Source organism: Nelusetta ayraudi, unplaced genomic scaffold (genome assembly GCF_046127955.1).
Source record: "Nelusetta ayraudi isolate G7.1 ecotype Tasmania unplaced genomic scaffold, CSIRO-AGI_Nayr_v1 ptg000028l, whole genome shotgun sequence".
NCBI lineage: Eukaryota > Metazoa > Chordata > Actinopteri > Tetraodontiformes > Monacanthidae > Nelusetta > Nelusetta ayraudi.
This window is the reverse complement of record NW_027466078.1, coordinates 4,028,219-4,052,192: the sequence shown is the minus strand read 5'-3', so window position 1 is coordinate 4,052,192 and position 23,974 is coordinate 4,028,219. Positions and strand designations below refer to the sequence as shown.

General features: G+C 43.6%; 1 protein-coding gene across 1 annotated transcript; it reads right to left on the bottom strand.

Annotated features, from left to right (window-relative positions):
• Positions 1-515: 515 nt before the first annotated feature.
• On the bottom strand, positions 516-22,418 carry LOC142891169 (insulin-like growth factor-binding protein 2-B). Its single transcript, XM_076030595.1, has 4 exons — positions 21,993-22,418; positions 12,069-12,220; positions 6,176-6,325; positions 516-1,671 (listed from the first exon to the last, which is right to left on the bottom strand). Exons 1-4 carry the CDS (start codon positions 22,354-22,356, stop codon positions 1,564-1,566), a joined length of 774 nt encoding a protein of 257 aa, XP_075886710.1. The 5' UTR covers positions 22,357-22,418; the 3' UTR covers positions 516-1,563.
• Between the last annotated feature and the right edge of the window lie 1,556 nt (positions 22,419-23,974).

Below are 23,974 nucleotides of genomic sequence, written 5' to 3'. Positions count from 1 at the left end.
GGTTCACAACATTCAGTTAAACAAAGTGTGGCATGTAGCCGCTGCACAGTCACAAACAGTTCCCGAGAGCTTGTCCAAAATTTGAGGAAAGCCATATTTTTTTATGTTTTTTTTTTTTCAAACTTCCACAACTCAACATAAATGCTTTTGTGGCTTTGTGTCAGCTTTAATCCAGCCCTTGTTTACTGACACTGACAAGAAGGTAACGCAACTTTTCCCAAAATAATTACACACCACAACTTCGCTTTTAAAGTGAGAATCCAAACCATGACACCATCTACGAAAAGAAAAGCATTTTTCCAGATTCGGGGGGGGGGGGTGGGGGAATTCTCTTTTCGGTTGGACTTTTGGCAGTCACACAGAGCTCTCAAGTCAAACATTTGCTAACATTTGTTTGTGTTTGTTTGTTTTATTTTAAGCGCGAGGCCATGGGAAATCAGTTTTTTCTCTGCCGTCAGATTATTTATGAAGCAGTTGAGATTTTAAAACTAAAAATGTTAATGACCAACTATGGATTCGGTGTAGTGGAGCAATCCCAAAAGCAATGACAGGTGATCTGCTGCATTAAAGAGCAGCAGGTTTAAGCAGGTCAGGTCAGCAACCTCATTTTCTGCTCTTATAAACTTGCAGTCCACAGAATTTGTAGTTAAATGTATTTCACACTTCACTTGCTGACAAAGTTCTTGGGAAAATAAGAGTCTGACGTGGGTATTTTTCAAAAAGGGTTTTGCAGTTTTATTCTGAAATGTAAATGGAATGAAGCTAATATGTTCAACTTTTCTGAAAGCCACACGGTCCACAGCCAAGCATATTAATCTAATGGTTCTTGAGACTTTATGTGTGTTTTTTTTTTTTTTTTAATTATGGTTAACATTTATTGTGAAGTATCATTGTTCCAACAGGTTGGCTGCAGTTAAATGTTATTTGCAGAATTAAAGGTTAAGTGTGTAATATTTGGAGACATCAAGTGGTTACATTTTATATTGCAGCGCTCTTTCACTCCCCTTCCCTCTCCCAAGCTTGCCAGTGAACCACAGTGGCTTGTGCACCCAAACCCACCTTGGTTTACTTGAGGAAGCAAGCGTTCACCCTAATTACAAAACGTGCTGTCAGCCGGGCTGGATTGTCCACTTCCTTAGAAATATGGTGGTGAAAAATGGCAGCTAACTGGGAGCAAGACCCCTTGATTTATGGATATTCTTATATTTAAATAAGAACTTCATCATTGAAAGGGTAGGAAACCCAAATCACCTTTATCGTACTCCAAGTAAATATCTTTGTCAATGTATTTATGGGGAGTATGTTTTACCAATATAAAAATCATATATCAAGCCACATTTTACACACTTGACCTTTAAGTCAACCTTCAGTTGTTTCAATGAGCCGGTGTTTGAGCAAATAAGAAAAAAAAAAACTATAATCCTGGTATGTCAAACGTGCTGTATTACTTTAAGACACCGTCAAGGCGATAATGCCGTCAACATTCACACTTGACTTTTAATCGTGAAAAGTGCGCCGTGGGTTTCAGCGAGACGCTCCTTCCCTCCCATCGAGGTCCGACTGTTAACAGTTGGGGTCTCCTCTGACTCTTGGCGTGTCCAGGAGCTCCATCCCCGTGTCGGGGTTGACGCACCAGCACTCCCCCCGCTGGCCATTGGTGGACATGTTACACTGGGAGGAGGAGAAAAAACAACACACAAACGCAGACACGTTGGAAAACAGTGGAGGAGAGGAGGGAGGGGCGGCGCATGCACAGTGGGAAGCGTGGGGGTGTGCTAATGAAACATGGCGTACGAGATGTGTGTGCGTGTGCATGCGTGCGTGTGTCTATTTTGTGCGTGCATGTGCACTTGTGTGTTTTGCAGCCAGGCAGGGGGCTATTGGACGGGAGCGAGGGCCCTGGTCTGGGTGGGACGCGGCTCGCCCAATGGCAGCCCATGCTCAGGTCATGCCCCTCGCTCACAATCCAGTCACAACAACACTTGCACGGTGGGGCATGCCAGGAGACCAGCAACGCCCCCACCCCACCCTCACCCTTCCACTCCACCCACCCCCCGGCACTCCTCTCCTCAGAAATGAGGTCATAATTGAAGTGGACACAGTTTACGCCGTGCGAGGCGGGGATGCGGCGGAGGGGACAGCGGGGGGAACCAAGGAGCCGGGGGCGGAGGGGCGCAGGGGCGCGGGGGGCGGGGGGACGGAGAAAAGACTTTCCATTTTCCTCCTTCGATGAGAAAGAACAAAAAAAGTGACAGTTACAGTAATTGCCCTGCCACGAGGAGGGACAAACTCCGAGGAGGAAGCCAAGTGCTGAGGAGGTACAGTCCTTCTTCCTCCCCTGGGAACCTCCCAAGGACTCGGATGCGGAAACAATGCCGTTGTTTGTGACCGGCGGTGAAAAATTGGCCGAGTTGGTTGAGAGCTTCGCTTTTTAAGAGTCCGTGGCACCCGTTCAAATCGCTCCTTTCTCCTCCCGCTAACCCTCTCGCACAACTCTGCGGATGCATGACCCGTTTCGCCATCCCCCGTTCTGATTATGGGGATGAGCAGAATTCAAATTCATGACCATCCCGGCGCCCCAACCTACCCCCTACCTCCCCCACAAACACACAGTGAAAAGTGCAGTTTTGTGCCTCACTTCGGCTAAAGTCTTCCCAGGAAGAACAGAAAACAGCTTTATTGCCTTGTAACCTTGAGCTCAGAAGCTGTTGCCTTGTTCATGATGACATCTCCAGGCACACACCAGTGTGTGTGTGTGTGTGTGTGTGTGTGTGTGTGTGTGCATGCGCATGGGCGAGTCTGTGTGTGCGGATGTGCGTCTTTGTGTGAGTGCATCCCGCTGAAAAGAACGGAGGGTGTGTATTGTGAAAAGGAAGGAAGAAGTGCTGCAAGTGATGCCAACCAAGACATGGCTGTACATTAACATTCAGCTGTTAAGGCCCCTGATGTAACCAAGACCTTGTGTATCGAATTTAGTTTAGCCAATTGTACGTTTCACAGTTTTACTCCAAGCCGACACCTCAGGTTGAATGTCCTCTGAATCATTCCCCTTTACCTCAAGTGTCCACCTCGCAAAGAGCTCATGGAAAACACTTGTTGAGACGGGGCAAAGCTGACTGGGTAATCCTTCTCTGTCAAACTGAAACAAAGAGGTCAATCTTCTCCTCTTTCACATTGGCCCAAATGACTACATCTCATGGATTCCTATTGGCACAAGGGAGACTTTAGCAGCTCGTGATGGCCTTGTGGGGAGCTGCTGTGAGACAAAGAGTTTAACCAAACCTTTTCTGCCTATCTCTGCTTTTGTCTTTTCGGGGTAGCAAACAGAAACTGCCTGCTATCCTCATCAGTACCACCAAGAGGACGATCAATTCCTGGCAAAAATGAATGAACTAGATTTCATAAATTAAATCTTATACCAGGGTTCCAGTAGGTTCCAGCCTACTGTAACCCAGCATCAAATGGCTGGGCAACTTTCACTGTTGTAGAGGGTTGGGATTGACGAACGTGCAACTTGACATAACTTGGGATGCATCACAAGAACGATAAAAAAAAAAAAAACATCTGGCATGTCAGCTACCAACTACCTCTGAACTCTGCCATGGTCCTGGTGTCAACACAGGACAAGTGATCGGGGTTGTGGTCAGGTTGAAACTTGTAGCGTGATCAGTCTCCCAACCAAGGCACAGATAGTATGATATACAGCACAATCCTCTAATCGGACATGACGGTTGAGAACACAAACTAAATCATGTTGTGTAAAAGTCAATAGACACCGTGTGTGTCACAAATAAATGACGGTAAAGTGCGGCTCAATCCATCCATCCATCTTCTATACCCGGTTATTCCTGCACTTAAGGTTGCAGGGGTCTACTGGAGCTCCCCCAGCAGTCATGGGATGAAGGTAAGGTAACACCCTGGACATTTGTAAAGCACTAGATTACAACCAAAAGCATCTGAAAGCGCTTTGACACAATCAGGAAAACCAACTAAGCCCTCCACGAAGAACTCCCCTGTTGGAAGAAAGCTAGAGCAGATCCGAGTCATCTGCTTTGACCAGTCATGGACGATTAACTCCACGATAAAACTATTCTGCTATTCTGCGAAGTGCGAAAATAACTGCAAGCAGACAGCAATTATCATCGGCGGTGACAGAGAACTTGCGGTCCGAGAGGGAATTTTGCTCCCTCATACAAGTACTCAAATCATACGATGATAGTAGTTTCAGATGTCGGCGGGTGAATTTGAGGAGTTTTAGTGTTATTTTGTGCCCCGTGTGAGGAAGAGGACAACAAGTTACCGGGAACAGCGCCTGCCTGGTGTTGAGGTCAAATGTGGACTTGTTGTGACCTTATGATGTATTTTCCAAGCACTTTAGCGCTCATCTAAGCACTCATTGTTTGGGGTTATTGAGGGTATCTAGTGAAAAAAATACACAACTCGTGGTCAATGGAGAAAGTTAAATAACAACAATATAAAAACTGTCCAAATGAATGTTGTCTTAACTATGTCATTGGTGATGCAGCTGCTGTGCAGGATGGCTTTGAACGCATACGTTTATGAAACCAAGATAAATGGCAGGGTCGTATTGACAAGGCCAGCGTTGCATGCCAAACCGACCTTGCCACCAAGATACAGTACGTCATTTCAGAAGAACAGGGGTGCATTTCTACAGAAGGGGGCTGTGTACTGCATGTGACTCATCACCAACACGACATGTCTGCTCGCAGAAGAGCATGGCAAACTGTAATATTGCACAAATAGAAAGGAGTCAAACACATAATCAGGCTAAGGGGAACACAGGTGCAGCTGCCAGATGCAGGAAGGAAACTTGGGTGAAACTGTTGACAGTGTCAATCTCTAAATGAATAAGCTTACAGCATCGCTGTTCTGTCATCAGGGCACGAGTAGATCCCACACTAGTTACATCTACGGATTATATTCATGCGTTTGTGGATCTTCATAAGCCCTCTAATTAAACTCTGATGACATGTTTGTGTCGCCGTCAGCCTTGGCAACCTCATCAAAAATGTGTCAAACAAATTTAAATGTTAGCAAGTCCGAAGAAAAGCACATCTAAAGTTAACTTTTCGGTTTGTGTTTGCAACAAAACGTTTTTCAGTCAGTCAAAGCGGGAGAGTAATGTGGGGAGCTTCCACAAAGACGGCCCAAAACAGATGGCCACAGGGTAGACATCATTTTGATCTGTTTGCCATGATACTCCAGTTACCACAGCTGAGCAACACCAGAATCCAGGGGTTGACCGTGAGGCTACGGCTCACCGACCACAAATCCTGCTTCGAAATGAAGTTCCTGCTTTTGCCATCATCTGTCGAGTCAAGATCCCCAGCAAGACGTGACACCTGAATCGTCGCGCTCAGCCAATTGGCTTTGGACACACGTACAAACACGCACAAACCCTCAGCTCTTTTGAAGCAATCTCAAAGCAATCTTATTACAATATTCCCAATACCTTTCCAGAGTCCCATGTGTCTCCAGCCTGCTTATAAGGATGCAATGCTGCTCTGTTTTTCACAGTTCTGGCAATCAGTCCTTTTAACAACGGACGCTGATACTTTCGCGATACCCCTCCCAGATTCCTGGCAACACCCCCCCATCCAGTGCCTGTGCGCAGAATGGATTTGTGCACTTTTAATTGTATTCTACTAATGAAGAGGCAACATTTTGACCCAGATGGGCACGGACAGTCAACCACGCAGAAGGCCCTGGGGACAAAAGTGAGTTGTTGGGTCCCTGTTGGCCCTGATCATCCCACCCAACCCCTCCCTCTTACACCACCACCACCCTCAGACCTCTACTAGTGAATGTTCAGACACATGGCTAAAGCAATATGACGGATGGAGCGTATATTAGAGCCAGTTGCTGTTGCTTACTTAGATCACACTGTCTTGATAGACACATAAATACTTTCATTGATTGTCCATAAATAGTTTTATTTAAGTCTGCAAAAGCATTTTTTTGTATGTCTTTCCTTCTTTCTTTCTTTCTTTCTTTCTTTCTAAAATTTGTGGTCATTTCAATCAGTTTTATTGTGGTCATAACGATCATTGGTGCATCATGGGCCTCATACAAGGCTGTTGTAAATAACAAATGACCAAACCAGCTATGACAATATTATTCAATGGACTCTGTAACAAGATGCTTCATACATTACCTGTTTGTGGTTGTACAGGCCATGCCTGTCACAGTTTGGAAATCTAAGCTCGTACAGGCTCTCCAGCGGTCCCCTGCTGTCCAACGAGGTCAGACTGGAAATCTGATCCATGACATAATTCAACTCCTCCTCACAGACGTTCTGAAAGGACTGGCATACGCAAAAAGAGAACACAAAGAGAAAAACATTCAAACCATAAATAATTGCATTTCGGAGATTATCAGAGATGAATTGCTAAATGAATTTAATTTAAAAAAGCACAAAAAAAAAAAAAAACACCTGCGGGTTTGTGATATCCCAGAATCCCAGAAAGAATATATACAAAAAGATACTTATTCAATGAGTGTGTATTTTTATTTTTTTTTTAATCCACACTGATTGCATGAAGTATAAAGCACACATTTCAGATATGCTGCTGATGAATGTGTGTTTGGAGGGCAGATGGGTGGCTGCACTACCTTATGCACAGAGAGAGAGGGAGAGAGAGACAGACAGACAGACAGACAGACAGACAGACAGACAGACAGACAGACAGACAGAGAGAAACATTGCACACCTCTTCACACACATTTTCATACACCTCAAGGAATACTCTGTTCCGGTCTGTGGGATGTGCAGGCAAGCACACACTGACCATATGGGGCTACAAGTGGGATCAAACAAGTTGGCCTTGTGATCATTTGGCTGAGGATGAGAGAGAAGGAGGGCAAAGTTTGCCACAGACCTTATCAGTCATCTGTTCGGATAAGAAGCCCTCTTTCTTTCTTTCTCTCTCTCTCTCTCTCTCACTATGTCAGACTTGGCTTTCTGCCTTTCTTTATTGTTCGTACTTAACAGACAGACATAAAACCCTTATTTAAGAGTGTTGAGGATGTGTTTTTTATATTCACCAACCATTTGCAAGCTTTCAGAGTTTCTGGTTTAAGTCCAGTCCATGGTGGATAGCAAGTTAGTTTTACTACTTGCAGTGTAAAATGTGGAAAACAAACGAACAACAAAAACAACAACAACAACAAAAAAGTATTGTACATTTTACCAAAATACAGAGAAAACAAGAATTAGCATCACTTAATCGGTGGTCAAATGAATTCATTCAGCCAAATGTTTGATAATGTTTTCAGCCAGTTGCTACATAAAAGTGTGCACAAAGAGTATCCATTATCATAATCTAAGCAGGGCAGCTGGAGGGAAATGTAGAGGAGGATGTATGACGGCCCTGCAAAAAGGGAGTAATGAAGGTTAAGAGTACACGAGTGAATCAGAGGGACCCGAGTTTAACGGTGACTGTTCAGAGAGTAGAGATAAAGAAGACGGAGGAATTTAATTACAGAGGGTCAACAAGTGGAGAGTGGAAGCAGGTTGGAACATGTGGAGAAGAGTCAGCTGGAGTTTAGCGTTACAAGACTGTGCGCGTGAGAGGAAAGGTGACTAAAACGATGGCGAGAGCAGCAATTATTTTCGGTTCAGAGACAGTAGCAGTGGGGGAAAAAGAGCAGGAGGCAGAGCTGGAGGTAGCTACGGTCAATCTACTGAGCTTCTCTTTCTGAATGAGCAGAATGAAGAGGATCAACGAGGAACTGCACATGTTGGAGGTTCTGGAGATGAAGCCAGAGAGGCCAGACTGAGATGGTTTGGATATGGAGGGTTAGTTGGTATGAGAGGGTTAGTTAGATGAGAAGTTTTACGTGAGAGAAGATGCATGAAGATGATTGGCTGAGGGACGCTTGAAGGTAATGATGAAAGGACGAAAGGTGAAGATTCTCACAAACAAAACATTTGAAGTGAGGAACATGAAGACTTCATTGGGCGGCGCATTAGCCTTCTGAGCATTCAGTTAGGACGCTGGTCGTATTTGATCGGGGTCTATCGGAAATTTGCTTTTGAGAAGTCACACCCTGACTCATTCGTGCACAGATTAATTTCATTGATCTCTGATTGCCGGTGAGTTTGACAATTGATTCAACATGATTTGTCATGTGAGTTGCAGATGATAAGTGTTCATAGTGCAGGATTTTGGACAACGCTAACCAAACACAGTCAGGTATCACTTGGTGTACACGAGTTTGAAATCAGTATGGACTTCAGTTGCAGTGAGAGAACCAAGAGAAAAGAAATGGATCATGGCAACATTTTTGCTTTGACTGTTGATGTGCACAGTTATGCCATTGTTGCGATCACTGACAATATAAGGTAAACTGTTTTCCAAGAATAATAGAGAATAAAGAGATATTTTCAGTAAAAGACACATTTTTATTCTGATGGCACATTTTGGTTGACGCATTTAAGCTTGAGAAGGAACAGTTCTAAGAACAGCCTCCTGTTAAATTGTTCAAGGACACTAGCTTGCAAAATAAAAGCAATATTTCTAAAATTTCGACAAAGTACGGTTGTGATTTGCAGGTGCTTCCACAAGGATTGCGTTTGCTTTTGTTTGTTTGTTTGCTGTCAAGAATGGTTGCTGTATTTTTCTCTTTGATTACTTGTATTCCAACCAAACATATAATGCGCCATTTTCACTTGGAGTGAAGTGGTCACGTGACCCTGTACGTCACGTCTGGTGACGTGTAAATGCGAAGAAAGTGTTTCCGTGACACTTTTGCGATATACCTCCATATGGATGCGTCTGAAAAACCACCTCATGAGAGCGTAAAAACCTTTTTAGTGATATTTGAGAGGTTTTTGAAGTTTAGGTGTTTCTAATTACCAGTTTTTTATTGCGGCATTTACGTTTTCGCAATTCTCGGGGTCATGGAAACGCAGCTACAAACAACCATGAGACAAAAGTGAAAAATTTGGGCCAAACCTATAATTCTGAGGCATTGGGAAGGTTCGGGGGGGGTGGGGGTATCATAATCATGGCGGCCTAGGCTATGGTAAAGAATGTAGGATCTGACCTCATGTGACCACCCACAATGAAGTGCATCCATGCTTGACACAGCTGTCTGAGATTCCTCCTCCTGCCCAGCTGCACCGCTCCCAATACTGCATTCTCTCTTTTGTTCCTTCTAATGACAGGGACAATCGCTTCGAACGCTTTCGCCCGTCTTTCTTGTTGTTGTTGTTGTTTCCCTCTCGGCATCACTTTGTCTCGCTCAAAGCGTCCGCGTCAAGCGTTGAGGAAGACGAGCAAAATGCACGTGACCGCCGCTCCCTGCGCCGTGAACGCACGCGCCGCCAGCAGACAGACGCGCAGCAACTCATTTACATGAAACAGAAGGAATCTGAGCGCTTTTCTAAGCCGCGCCGTTAGGGACGTTCCAGGAACGGTCCGTTTTGCTTTGCTTTGTCTTGTTTTGTCTGTGGGGTTGCATTCTGCTGGATGGGGAAATGTTGAGTGAGCATTAGAGGAACGACAAGGGGTGGTGCTGGTGGTGCTGGTGGTGGGGGGAGGGGGGGGGGGGAGTAAAACATGCATTCCAGTTTGGAGAACAAATGCTGTTTATCACAAAGACGCTCATTACCATATGCGCTGGTTTACGTTGATGCTGGTGGCCGCGCAGCAACAAGCCGTGCTTGATGCTGCGCGTTCCAGGAAAAAATGTTACATTAACATATATACGTTAACAGCTTTGGCCTGCATGAATGCGGCACGTACACACACACGCACATGCATTGAAATCACTGTCTTCATGAGGACATAACGTTCTTCAATTTTCTATTCTTTGCATGGCTTAAGCCAGTGGTTCTCAACTTGGAGAAGTCTCAGGACTCACATTTATTCAACAAAATAAAAACAATAAAAAAAAAAAAGCCCACTTTCTATCTTGTCAACTTAATAAACAGGGGAAGAAACTGTCCGTTAAGCTGCGACCCAATCAGAACAGTTCTGCGACCCACTTTTGGGTTCCGACCCACCAGTGGGGAAACCCCAGCTTAAACCTTACCGCAATGTTCTTAACCTTACGGACTAAGCCTAACCTCAATTCATACATTGTTGTTTTTTTTTTATTCATTATGCCCTGTTTCACTATTGTGCGGGCCAGCAAAAATATAATGAGAAATAAAACTGTCCTCACAATGAAGTAATCACTTTAGGTTCACATAGGAATAGAAACCAAGTTACACACATGCATGCACATATTTTCATCCCTAGCTTTATATGCTTTTATAGCATATATTGACTTTTGGTCATGTTCTGCCATTTCTGTATTGTACTGCTCTCTAAATCATATTGGATTGTAGCGTAGGACTAGGTGTTAGCATCGCTCGATCGCATACCTAAGACTCTGTAGGATGATCACGTGAGTGACGGCACCCTTCGGGTTGTCAAGTGGGCGCAGTCCATCTCTCTAACTCATGAAAGCAACCCTAACTTTAACCTATATATTGCCTCCAAACTCGGGTCCTCACCCATACATTTACTGATATAGATGTGAGGATGAGTGAAGACCAGGCAAAAATACCTTCAAGCGTCCCCTACAGTGGAAATATTGCCAAGATACCCCTGAGCCAACTGAACTGATGACCTAATGATGGTGCCGCTCAATGAACGCCGGAGTGCATGGAGTGATGTGATGTCATCTACCGTGCTGGATTTTGTGCAACTCTGCCATAAAAAAAAATGTAATTGTATTGTATTGTATTGTATATGTAGACAGATGCGCGGCATCTGTCTACATATACAATACATATACAAGTTTTTGTTAGCCTTCACTGATTCTTAATGATGGTGCATACAGGAGCCCCACCCTCTGCACCGGCACATACAAGATTGGCACCCATACTTAATAATGAAGGTGCAAAACCACTTGGAAATTGTGAAAAAAAAAAAAAAAAAAAAAATCTCCATTTTAACAAAAAAAATAAAAACCAGACAATTAAAAGCCGTTTCCAAATTTCCACCTCATGTGAAAACTGTCACAGAAGTATAAAATAAGTATAAAATGTTTTTTGGTAAGAACAAGAAAACTGTTTCCTTTGCTAGAAAATTCTTTGGCATTTTTTCTCCCGCATGTGAATAAAAAAACAAAACCAAAGGGACATTTGACACCATCATTCTGCAATTTAAACAATTTTGTTCGTATGTCTCGAGTGATTAGACGAAGGTGTTTGTCTGCAGAAGGTGAACACACCCGGAATGTATTCATGTTCTGCAGCGTTAACTCCTGGTCTAATGGCGCTCATGAGCTGAGCAACATGGGCTAAAATGACACAAAGTCTCGGCTGGTCGATCTGGAACTCGCGCTTCTTTAAGTAGTGTCCTGCAAAAAACGAATCCCAAGCCGTATTTCAAGAAGTCTGGCAGCTAGGAGAGCATGTGCCCTACTGAACATTCCACTGCGTGAGCTCATTTTTTCGGTGGTAATTTGCATGTATTATTGTAAAATCACAGTTTATTTTTCAACATGTGGTCTCATCTTGGACATAAAAGAATGACAATACATACAATAACAATGTGTGTGTGTCAGTGAACTTACGACCTTTGCTATGGTTGCCTGATGGGTGGATTGTGGTTGAACTGTGTTTTAAACATTTTTGCTGGTTTAGCAGTTATGGTTCTGAATTGGGTAATGAATAACACAGAGTACCCCTACAAGTACATGGACCTATTACAACCTAATTACCTTTAAGGTTCCATGTCAAAATGCACCGCGTGTGATCTCCCTGATGGGGTTTGTGCCAATGGACTAGCACATATTTAACCGGTGATGCCGTACAACTGTCTGTTTTCTGTGGGCCCAATGCTACCGCACAATGGAATACAATGGTTGGAATGGTTGAAAAGACCTATAAAGTCTTAAAAAGATTAAAGTTTTGAAATTTGTATTTCCATACAACAGTATTAAGACTTAAGGTGAGTTACTCTTGATCCAACACACTGGTGCTACACCCTTTATACAATTCTGTGTTGCAAGTTGAGAAGGAACCCGTCTTTGAAGAGTTGCGTTCTGACCTTGGCCTTGCTCGGGGTGTGCGTGTTGTCCGGCTCATTGACCTTCATTATTTTCTTGCGATTAATCTGTTCTGTGTTCCAGATGGACTCCTGGAAACAGCGACTAGCGAGGCCTGGTCGTTTGGTCAGTGGGTTCTCAGTCACGTGCACCTCTAAAAATCAACAAGCACACAAAAAAAAGACGAATTTCAGAATTGTATTGCGTCTGCAGTAGCACTACATCAAATGTATCTTTCCTCCATCATTTAGATTAAGCTGATGGGGGGTTGGGGTTGAGGGTTTTTAATAAATACATACAAAAAAAAACATGCATGAAAATATAATTAACAATGAGAAAACACTATAGTGAATACATTGGCTTTTATGTTTGAACAGATATTACACACATGCATCATGAAACTGCCTTCCCCAAACCTCTGACTTTCCCAAATGTTGAATCCTCAGGGCCTCCAGCGTCTGTCATGATTCATAGCGCTAATGCTACACTGGACAGGCAGGCGTGCCGATGCCTGTAATTACCATGCCGACAGTGTGAACAGACAAGCTAAGAATTTGTTGGCAAAGTCCAAAATCCATCCCACCCCCAAAAATACTGCGAGGATCCTGATGTGTTTTGCATAATTCTGCACTGAGCAGTCGGGTCACTCGGAGTGCACTTCCTGTTTGGGAACCAAAATCTGTTCATCATTTGTTTGAAGCAGGGGAAAAAAACAAAAAACAAAACGTAACATCAAGTCAATGAGAAACCGACTCATCTCCAATCACTAACATGTTTTGCCCTGGATCCACACAGTGATGTGACCAGAATTAGTGTCTGGTGAGAGATATGTATATATATATATATATTTATATATGGTGAATTTTGGTTAATTGCTAAAATGTCATGATTAGTAAGTGTCAGTTGCTGTGAATGCAAACACCAATTAGTATTGATGTTGCTACACTGACACGTCCTTGGTTCAATACACAACCTACTTAACCAAACTCGACACACCATGGGTGATTTAACCTTGGACCGTCGGGTGTTGTAGAGGCTTTCAGCATCATACACTCATCATACACAGCTGGGGGTGATCAGTCCCCAACGTGCGTCCAGGGAGCTCAGGTGGCCTACAGATCACCCTTCTTGATCCTTCTCGATGCCTTCTCGGCATGATGTAAGTTTACAATTAAAGGTTTAACTTTTTATCTGCAGTATTCCAGAAACTTTGCAAAGTTGAATTCTGACATATTGCAAATGCAGATGCAAAAATATGTTTGGACAAAGAAGCTAAGCAGGCCTTCAGGTTATTGACTACTATGAATCAAATAGACTGCAGACTTTCTGTGTCGCACATATTTGAATGTCCAGTGTGTAATAATTGGCTTGATTTATGATTTGTAAAAGCTTAATATACTGCCCATAAGTACATTCATAAAAATATATTGTGTATCGTGATACAGTAAAAGTAATTTGTTGGTAAAAATCAATCAAGTTGGTAAAATGTTTCTTTTTTTTTATTTATAAGAATATACATATAACAAGGGTCCTGCTCCCAGGTAGTTGTCATCTTGCGCCACCAGATTTCTAAGGAAGCCTAGCGTGGACAATCCAGCTGTCTGACAGCACATTTCATATTTACGGTGAACATTTGTGTCCTCAAACCAATGAAGAAGAGGATGGAGGTTTCCAGGTTTGTGTGCTCAGGCCACCGTAGTTCACTGGCAAGCTCGGGAGAGGGAGGCGAAGTGAACAAGCACTGCAATCTAAAATGTAACCACTTGATGTCACTGTTTTCTCTCAAAATCTCCAAATATTACACACTTTACCTTTAAGGTTGTTTGACATTGGGTTGTGCCGCACTCTTGTACAAGCATTACTGTGAACGTCTATGGTCATTAACCAGTTTCAGCATTCTTAGCCAGCAGCATTAATAAAGACAAAAATGCTAGCAAGATGTAACATTTCATAGTACAACATAACATGGAGTCACAGTGATCTTCTGTCTCCGGGATTAGAATTCATGCCAAGAACACAAGTGCAGTGTATTTCTGATCTTTTGGCAACAAGTGTTAGCCTTTATAATAAATGCCAGCGGTAAAACAGAAAAACTGAGATAAAACCCTCCAATGACTTTTTTTTTATATTTATGAATAACGGAACATATATTAGGGTATGAGTGCTGGATACAGTTTTTATTCTTTTTGCAACCCCTCTGCCTCAGCAGTCTCCTCATGACCTCAGAACCCACCAATCAGCATTTACCTGGTGAGGAACAGCTGTTCCATACACACAGAAACTCATGACAGCATAGTCCAGGGAGAGAGAGAGAGAGAGAGAGAGAGAAAAAAAAAAAAAACATGCCTCCAGCCAATAGCTGTAATCTAAATACTGTGTTGTTGACTCTGTGTTCAGTGCCATAGAAACTACCTGTCGTGAGCTGTTGGAAGTGTTGACTTTGTGCATTGCCTTTAAGCAACGTTTCTCAACTGTCTCGTAGTGCTGAATGAGTAATGTCTTTCCAGGGTTGCGTAGCGTTCATGTGTTTGCACCGTTACCATACATACAGTGAGGCAGTGTCCTTCGTGCCAAGAAAATGGCTGTGCACTCCCTCAACCCTTTATCAGTTAGAAATGGTCTCCGGCAAGGTCAGGACAGTTTCAGTGCTCTTCAGAAAAATGTACGAATAACAAACTGAATGGTGTTTTTTTTTTTTTTTTTTTTTTTTTTCTCTTCACCCAGCTGGATTTCTCCGCCAACCTTTTGACGCTTCCTCTCTCATTTTGTTAGGTATCAGTTAGGTAGTGTGTGTCAGTAGGATGGAGTTGTTTTTGCAGATATTGAGGGATTTGGATTTTGAAAAAGGTGGCGCGAGAGGTCAAAGATGATCTTGCAGCGTTCACCGTCATCATTTAGACGGACTGCTTTCCGAAACAAGTGGCATGGAGAGCACACCTGCACCTTACTGTATGTGTAATGTGCCGTGCAACACGTGTCTGCTGCCCTCGTTCAAGAATGTTCACAAAGGTGGCAAAACCAGAAAGCTACTGTTCATTTATGCAGCTGTACCCTAACCCTGTGAACGTTTTCAGCCCTTTTCTTGTCAACTTCATTGACCGTCGACAGCGACCTGACAAAGGTCATCTAAACCCAGATAACGTTTGTCTTTGAGCGTCCAACGGCAGAGTTAAGGTCATTTTATGAGACAACATACACCACTCCCAAAAACTGTGACCATATTTTTGATATTTGAGTTTGCGTGAAACTAATGGAAAATGTAAAGAGAAGTTCACGCAACAATCATTGCATTTAAGTAGAAGGATGCAAAGGTATTATTTTTCATTTCCAACAATCTTCTGAAACAACAGCTGCGCAACAGAGAGGGTTATACCCCAATAGAAATAATAATGTCTCAATAATTTGCCAGGTGTCCTTTTTTTTTTTTTTAGGTGTGCCTCGGTCTCCAAATGTCCCGCTCCGAAAGGGAAAATCGACGAAAACACCGAGCCAATCCAGTGCCCTGCTCGTCGCTACGTCACCACTCAACTCGCCTCGTCTCGCTTGGACCCTGAGCGCTTGAGGTACCAAAACGGCGCCCCCTACAACCGCGTAGCGGCCAGTGGGGCCGCTCTACAACCGTACCGTGGCGAGGCGAGGCGAGGCGAGGCTATGGGGACGCCCCCTAACTTTAAATATGATTAACCATTTGTCCAAGCACAGAATACATTCTAAGCAATTTTGTGTAGTTATGACAACCTCCGTCAGGATTTCGCGAGTGTTTCAGCTTTTCTTTAGGCATGAAAAAGACGTTTCTTGATGTAAAAAATATATCTGTCCTTAAGCTATTTGGCATCGTTCCATTTTTGTTGGCCAACCTGCATGTTGACAAAAATTGAAAAGTTGGTTGTGTGAGGTCTAAGTGTGTTGGGTGTGATGTTCTAGTATCCACTGGCTTGGATTATGTGCAACTCTGCCAGAAAACCCCATTCATGAAATAGAAAATGACATTCTTAGCAACCGTCCACATAGACAAAATGAAAGTTATATTGTTTTTGGATTTACTTCATGTAAATCCAAACGCAATATAACTTTCATTCTGTCTGAGCTCAGCTTTTTTTTTTTTTTTTTTTTTTTTTTCACATTCTTCTGACCACTGCTCATACTTGGCCTTTCATCTGGGTCAGAATGTTCTTCAGGACCAGAGCGTCCTGATTGAGTACTTTTTCTTTTTAAATATTTATCAGGTCGTGTCACTGCCGCTGTCTCACTCAAAGCCTCATTCAAGCCCCTTTTCCGCTGGCCTATTTAAACTCGCTCAGAATGAGCATTTGGTGGCAGTGGGAAAGGCTCGCCGACTCGCGTCAACCAGAGTCACACAACCGTGCAAGTGACCCGGGTTGAAACCGGCTTTAGCCGGCACACGGCTCCGGTCGGTGAGCATTACGTGCGCTACGTCATAATATCGCGCCAGTCCCGGCGTATATATATCGCGTACCGAAGCAAAGGTGTTCGATAGACCAGACGATCGCGAGCCGCCAGCCGCGGGGGGGGGGGGTGCTTCAAGTCCGGCGTGAACGAGGCGCGGACCGATACCGTTGAAAGTGCCCAACAACAAATAACACTGGCCACCACCGGTGTTTGCTCTGATGTTTGAGCAGCAGCAGGTAGACACTCAGGTTAATCCACCACCTGTTGCCATCTAGTGGAGGAGCATTTAGTTGCTCTGCCTGTCACTGCAAAGGGCTCCACTCTTAAGTCCGTCCTGTCCACTGGGCTTTTTATTTTGCTGCTGAATGGGTGGACGTAATTGGGAAACACATTATCTCCCGTATCAGGTTAGTTTGAACGGTGAAGAATATTAAAAGAGAAAAAAAAAAATAAAAATGTTATGCATTTCAGTCAACTGGGACTTGCACTGAGGGAAAGGGGTTTTTGTTTTCCCATATGCTTTTCATTACTGACCAGCAGCCCCATATGCAAGCCCTCATCAGAGACGCAGAGTCTGCGTCGTTTTGTCTTTCTCTTAAGCCTCTCGCCACACTTTGCACCGCAACACTTTGAAGTGTAAGCTGACAGCAGCAGGATGTGCAAGCCCGGCTTGCAGCAGGCAGTGTGTGTGCGGGGAACAGTGGGGTGGACAATCTTACTGCATAAAAGAAAAGAAAAAAAATATTTACAACACAAAACAAAACGGATAGCAGTGGAAAAACAGTGCCAGCGGGTTCACTGAGGCCACAGAGTGCCACACTGGAGACTCTCTTGTATTCTTCCCAAAAAAGGCTCCACTGAATCAGCGTGACTTATGTGTTCGTTTGCAGTGAGACGTGCCTTGTTGTTACGCAACGCTGTTAAATGGTAGAATATACGACTGGGATTATGGAAAAACAGAGCAGCAAAACTTATAGATCTGGCTGGGAGGAACAATAAAGGGGGGGGTCCCTTTATGTAAAACTGACTTTTACGGCTCTTTTTTTTTTTTCAGCTTTTTTGCGTTGTTACTGGTTTGAAAAATGACAACTTGTACGTTTCTAGAAGTATGGGATTTTTTTTTTTTCCCCCATGTTGCACTGAAACGAGCCGTTCAGATTTTTGAGGGTTTCTGTGTAAGAAGTCGACCTGACTATCATAGTAACACCTTTGCAGCCTCCCCCCCCCCCCCCACTTGTTTTGTAAGACCTGAAAGTAGAAGCTAAAAGACACCCAATTTATCAAATCTGGAAATAGCCATAAAAAAAAAGGCCAATTTATTTACTCATTTATTTAAGAACCAGTCATTAAAAGCTGCTGCATTGCCCTGCTCGTTCCTGACTGAGCCAATGAGTTTATGGCTCTACGCTTTCCAGGCCGCATCGTCCTCTGCACGTGATGGAGTCACCTGACCCCGATCAATCTTTCAGTACCAGAGCGTCGCAAACGGCTGTTTTTGAAGCATTCCACGTCTTCGTTGTTGCAGTTACTGACCGAGCCTGCTTCAAATGTGCATTTGCGATCAAACAGTCAAAAATATTGTCCACATAAATTGTTGAAATTGGCACAGCGATCTCCTTCCTGTCAATTGGTGGGTGGGGGGGGGGGGCAGAAAAAACAAAACAAAACAAGATCAGGATCAGATTGTATTTGATCGGCCATGTTTTCACTGCCAAACATTTGCATTTGTGAAACTTTTTTTTTTTTTTTTTTAAATGTATTTATTTATTTTAGGAAGCATTATGATGTCGCCACGGTATTGGTAGATGCTCCGGTCCCTTTCCGATAGAAACAGCGAGTCCATGATCTTTGTTCAGAAGTCAAATAAACAGAACGGCTTCGACTTGTTTGGAGAGCGGAGTCAAAACAAGACGTGAACTGAGACAGCGGCTCTGAGCAAACTCGCAACTGCGAAGGCAGTGGAAACACTTTAGATGATGTGCACACGTCTGCCATTACACACTTTGCGGATTGGGAGAATTTCAGGCCATGAATGTAAAAGCACAAATATCGCTCAGTCGCTCAAACATTTCCTTTGAAACCAAGCGGGAGGCAGGAGGAGCGGACGCATACCATTTCACCAGCATTAGCACTACAAAGCTGTGAAGCAGTAAGGGGATACACTGGGATTTTACAGAGACAAAGCTGGGAGATTTTGCAGTGAACTCTGAACTGTTTGCTTAGGCCGTGCGTCTTACGTCATTGCAGCTCCTCTGTGTCCAGGTTTGGGGGGGGGGGAGAGAAAGCAAAAACAAAGGAGGATCACACAGAAAGACCCAATCAAAACGCCCGAAACTGCCAGTTTCTGTTATCCTCTGAGTAAACAGAGCTGCGGTCACCAAGTGAAAATTTAATCTCGACCGACTACAGGAAACGACCCTAAACTGCACTCTAATAGGTACAAAGGAGACCATCATCTGATAGCCGAGCAATTGCTCGCGCATTAAAAGGCCAAACACAACAAAATGAGCTGAGGGCAAAGCGCAGCATGATGCGACGTTCGCTCGCAGCTCCGCCGTGTTCCATCCCATCAGAACACCGGAGGCCACAGTCGCAGCGGAGGGCAGACCGGCGTGTGGCACCTGGCTGAAGGTACGAGGTCTCGATGAGCCCCGCTGACAAAGCAGTCAACAACCTCGTCTGTTTTCAGAATACGCGCGACATGCAACCACGAGCCAACGTGTGAGCCGCTTTCAGAGCACGTGCAGCAAATCAGATCAGATTATCTTCAGCGATCCGTCCCAGGCACGTACCGTTGCGCCGTCCATGTCTTCAGCAAGACAATAGCCCTGGCCACACATCAAGGGCAGGTACAAGTGCTTAGGTTTTGTTATTTGTCCTTTATCAATTCGTAAAACAAACCAAAACAAACAAATAATAGCAGCGGTTTGTCTCTGTGAGGAACAACTTTTGAGACAACATTCTTCCACAAAAGTATTGTGATGACATTTGAGTTTGTATAAAATATCATAGTGTGTCCCAAAAGGATTTTTCCATTGATAATTAATCAGAGCATGAAACATAAAGTCAGTCATGGAAACTTGCTCATCTCAAGCTAAACAGGGCCCCACTTTCCTTTGGTCACAAACCCAAACTTTACCAACTGAGCTGATTCTCAAAGTTGTCAGATTATTAGTGTTACACACAATGCACTCCGACGTTGTTCAATAGTGATTTCAGTGGAGAGTTTTTTTTCAGCTTTTTTGAAAGTTCTAAAAAACACACAAAAAAAACAACAAAACAAACAAAAACACTTGTCTGTTTGACAGCCATAAGCTTTCATCCCAAGTATTGACTTCAACCCCGTCATAAACAAAAAACAATGAAAAACAACAGTCCGACAAAAAAAAAAAGGACTATATATAGCATACATTTCGTGATGGGTTACCACCCTTCATACTTACTGACTGCCTGGACGTTTAAAATTCAACATACTAATAAAACCCTTCCTGGCGATGTAAACTGACAATATAATTCCCCCCTAAAAAAAAAAAAAAAAGGACCCTCCTCAGAGGAGGACTTTAAAGATTTGGGTAACTGACGTATTTTGGGTTCACTGAGGGGATAGTGCTTGTGTATGCTTAGTGCACAGTGCCTGCCAAAAAAAACAACAACAAAAAAAAAAAAAAATACACTGCACATGTCAGATTGTATTTTCATGAATCAAAAGTGACCTTGTGTCTTTAATAACTTTAATGTGGGAAAAGATCTCTTGTGTCCCTGCAGGATATCTGGCTTATTTTGGGTAATTATTGTGACCCGAGAAGTGTTTGATGTAGCTGTGGTTTTTTTTTTTTTTTGTTTTTTTTTTTTTCTCCCCCTGACATTAAAGACTCACGCAGTGAAAATATTGTTTTGACTCATCCTCTCTGTGAAACTTCTAAACTCCCAAGACCGGGCTAGTCATCTTAATATGGTGTGCACCTTTCATGACAGGTCAGCGCTGGCACTGACAAACACATGAAGGGGGGGCGGGGGGGGGCGGTTTGCACTACATCATCGGGCGCCGGCGTGTGGTGCAGAAAAAGCACATCAAAACCGAAGACATAAAAAAAAAAAATAAAAAAAAAAGTTTAGTCAGACTGTAAACACACTCGTGTAAGTTGTGGCAAAATAAATAAATAAATAAAATGTCACGGGCAAATTATGGATGGCAATGAAACACTTAGAGCTCAAGCTGGGGGGGTGTTGATCATGTAGACGGCACCACAACAAGAGATAATTCCCTGGCAAGTGATCTACTCCTGCTCCTCAACGCAGGCTATGCGACGCGTACTTTTCCATTGGTGGAAAGGCTCTTGCCGCCGATCCTAAGGATTTGCCATTTCTGCTGGCTCTAAGCGCGTTGAACCTTTGTTAGCGATCCAGCAATAAATACTCAGAAGGAGAAGAAGTGGAGGAAGAAGAAGAAGAAGAAGAAGACGACGGGCCGCGGTGCCAAACTTCTGCAGCTGTGTAAAGCCGCACAGACACTCCAGAGCCAAGCATTCTATCTCTCGTGTGATGCATTTCACAGTTTCTGAGAGGAAGACGGTTTCAAGTCGGTCCGCATAATCCACGTGGATCACCCCCCCCCAAAAAAAAAGAAAAAAAGGGGGGTAAAGACTAGCGCAAGAGTTCTGCAAAAATCCCCGAAAACAGTAAAAGTGCGCACGACATGCTTTGACTGTAAATCACATATTAAACTGGCACCCCAGGACTGAGCACGTTTGCACAATCCAGCGCCGGTGCTTGAGCCAATCGCGGCCCTTTTTTGCGTGGTCATTCCGGGACCACCTTATACAAAGTGACGCCAAATTCGTCCTGCAAGTGAAAGAATCTGACATACATGAAAAAAAAAATGAAATAAAAAAAAAACTGTGGCGTTTCATAGCACATTTCAGAACAGGCCTTACAGCACAGCACAGCAAATTAGGTGTGCAGCCTACTGACTAATGGCAAAAAATGAGGGGGGATGCAAGGGGGGGGGGGGTGAGTAAACTCATTAAACAGGCAACAAAGTCTGGTATTTAAAGTGGCGCTGTGCTTCTGCATCGACTCCAGTGGGGCATAAAGACGTGTGCAGGACAAAAGAAATTAGTTTTGGACGGGCATCGCCATGGAAAAGCGCTGCAAACGTTTTTTCCTGATGAGTCTAGCAAGCTCCCCACCAAAAATAGTCTTTATGCATCTGCTGGACGTCTAACTTTCAAAGGACATTCTTGGGTGTTTAGCTAAAAAAGTATCGAGTTGTGAACTGGCTGCCGTTAAATTTAAAGCAGCCAGTCGCTTAGTTAGACTTGTGGTTATTTAACATGCACTGCGTGTCTAATGTTACAGATATATTGACACACACGCGCGCGCCCGCGCACACATGACAACACTTTGGCTGCAGCCTGTAATAGAAAGAAGCAGAGAGGTGCAAATATCCAAAAGCCAAAGTGGAGCCTTACAACTGCTCAACTACTGACTTTAACTTCACGCAACTTTCTACTTGCCATTTGTAGCCTGCTCATCGAGGCTGGTGGAATATATATCCATCTCCACTCGCTGTCCGCAGCGGCCTGTGCCCTGTATGAGCTGCTGCAAGGGCAGTTCGGCCTCTGCGCTCGGGTAGCACCTCAGTCCGCTGGAGCACCTCGGCGTGTAGACGCCGCAGAGCTCCCCTTCCTGCCTGGCGCACACTGGACAACAGCCGCATCCCAGCTCCCTCACGATCTCCGGACAAAATGGTGGGATTTTGGGGCACGCTGCCAGCAGATCCGCGGTACAACTCGGACATCGGAAGGCCAAATCTCCGAGCACGAGTCCGGGCAGAGCGACGCAGGCGAGCAGCAGGCCGTAAGTCACAGTCGAGACCATTCTTGCATGTTTTTTTTGCTGTTGTAAGTGGCGACTGAGAGGGAGGATGACCCCCGGATGATAACAGAGCGAACTCGGTGTGGTCTCAGCTGTGTGGGTAAACATTGCTGTGCCACTTACAGGGTCCTATGTGCACTCATATTACTGACTGAGTGCATTTAAAAAAGGGAAATGTCTTTGCCAAGATGTGCCTCTCTTTGAAATAGTTCTGTTTTCCAGGCACGTTGAAAGTATGTAACACGTTGCATATGGCCCTGCTCATGAGAAAACGATCAGAATAAAACAAATGAAAACTAACACTTAGAGGACATACATCAATAAAAATGGAATTGCGTAATGACATCGGTGGGCTTCCTGACACATGGTTTAAAGATCAAAAACATTCACATAGCAGATGTCCAGTGGAAGAGGGGGAAAGGTGGCATATCTTCTCACTCTGTATACACCGTGATCAGCTGGGCAGCAGAGTCATAAATGTAACCAAATCTTGAAATTATTGCAATATAGTTAATAGATGATTAACTTGTTTTTGGCCAAAAGTATTGCAATGTCTTTTTTTCCCCTCACTTTGATATATATATATATATATATATATATATATATATATATATATATATATATATATATATATATATATATATATATATTTTTTTTTTTTTTTTTTTTTTTTTTACTGCTGCGCTCTGAACGAGTCAGAATACATTGATATTTGAGAGGAATGCAAGAGAGGATTTTGACGAAGCAGGGCCTGTTACATTCAACTGTTTGAATTTGTTCCATGGCTGTGCTGCCGAAGGACCACTTAAATCCCTGTTAAGCTCAAGCATAATTAAAGGGCAAGCTAAAACTTTCCTGAGCACTCCATGATGGATGTTGTGGTTGGAGCCGTGAGGTGTCAGCATTGAAAACTGGAGCAACAAACTTCCTCAAAACACATGTCTATGAGACAACAGGTATGGTGTGATTTAAGGTTAAGAAGTGAGCCACATGTGAAATTCCTCAAAACTGCGTAGAGCCATTACTTTAAAGTTTGGAACCAAACTAATAGGGTATGACTTGAATAATGTGGCGTGTGGCTGGTGAACACTAATTCATACGTCCGCGTCACAGCCGCGCTGTAGCTACAGCAAAGTCCATCATGGCCGGCCGAATGCCGCCTCGGAAACTTAACTAAGTGGGGCAGCAACACGGAACTTTGATTTCTGGCCTTTTTCATAAATGATTCTTCAACAGTTAAAATGCAGCAGAATGAGTCAAATTTTAGTATACTCACGTTGGAATCAATGGCTGTTAATAAAGATGGAAGGATCTTCTGGTTTCAACACCCAAGTGCCAAATAACCTGAATTTTATTATTTCCCCAGCATGCACCGCAAAAATGGCCAAAAAACACTTAAAATACATGCAAATATGGAAGCATCCAGCTTGAAAAAGTACCGGAAACTGAAGATGATGGGCACCATGAAAGCGATGCCTAGACTTTAAAACGGGTATTCGCAAATCAAGAGGTGATGTCATGGCGACTCCATACTTCTTTATGCACAGTCAATGGTTTGAATGAGTATTTCCACACAGAAAGACCTTTGCAGACCTTTGATATTCTAATGAGTCTATGCCGT

What these genes read in the sequence shown, in the direction of transcription:
- LOC142891169 (XM_076030595.1), bottom strand. Translation starts at nt 22,356, where the DNA reads ATGGTCTCGACTGTGACTTACGGCCTGCTGCTCGCCTGCGTCGCTCTG. An exon ending in ACACCCCGAGCAAGGCCAAG is followed by an intron (nt 6,326 to 12,068) that starts GTCAGAACGCAA and finishes TGCGTATGCCAG; the next exon opens with TCCTTTCAGAACGTCTGTGA. An exon ending in GCCTGTACAACCACAAACAG is followed by an intron (nt 1,672 to 6,175) that starts GTAATGTATGAA and finishes TCCTCCTCCCAG; the next exon opens with TGTAACATGTCCACCAATGG.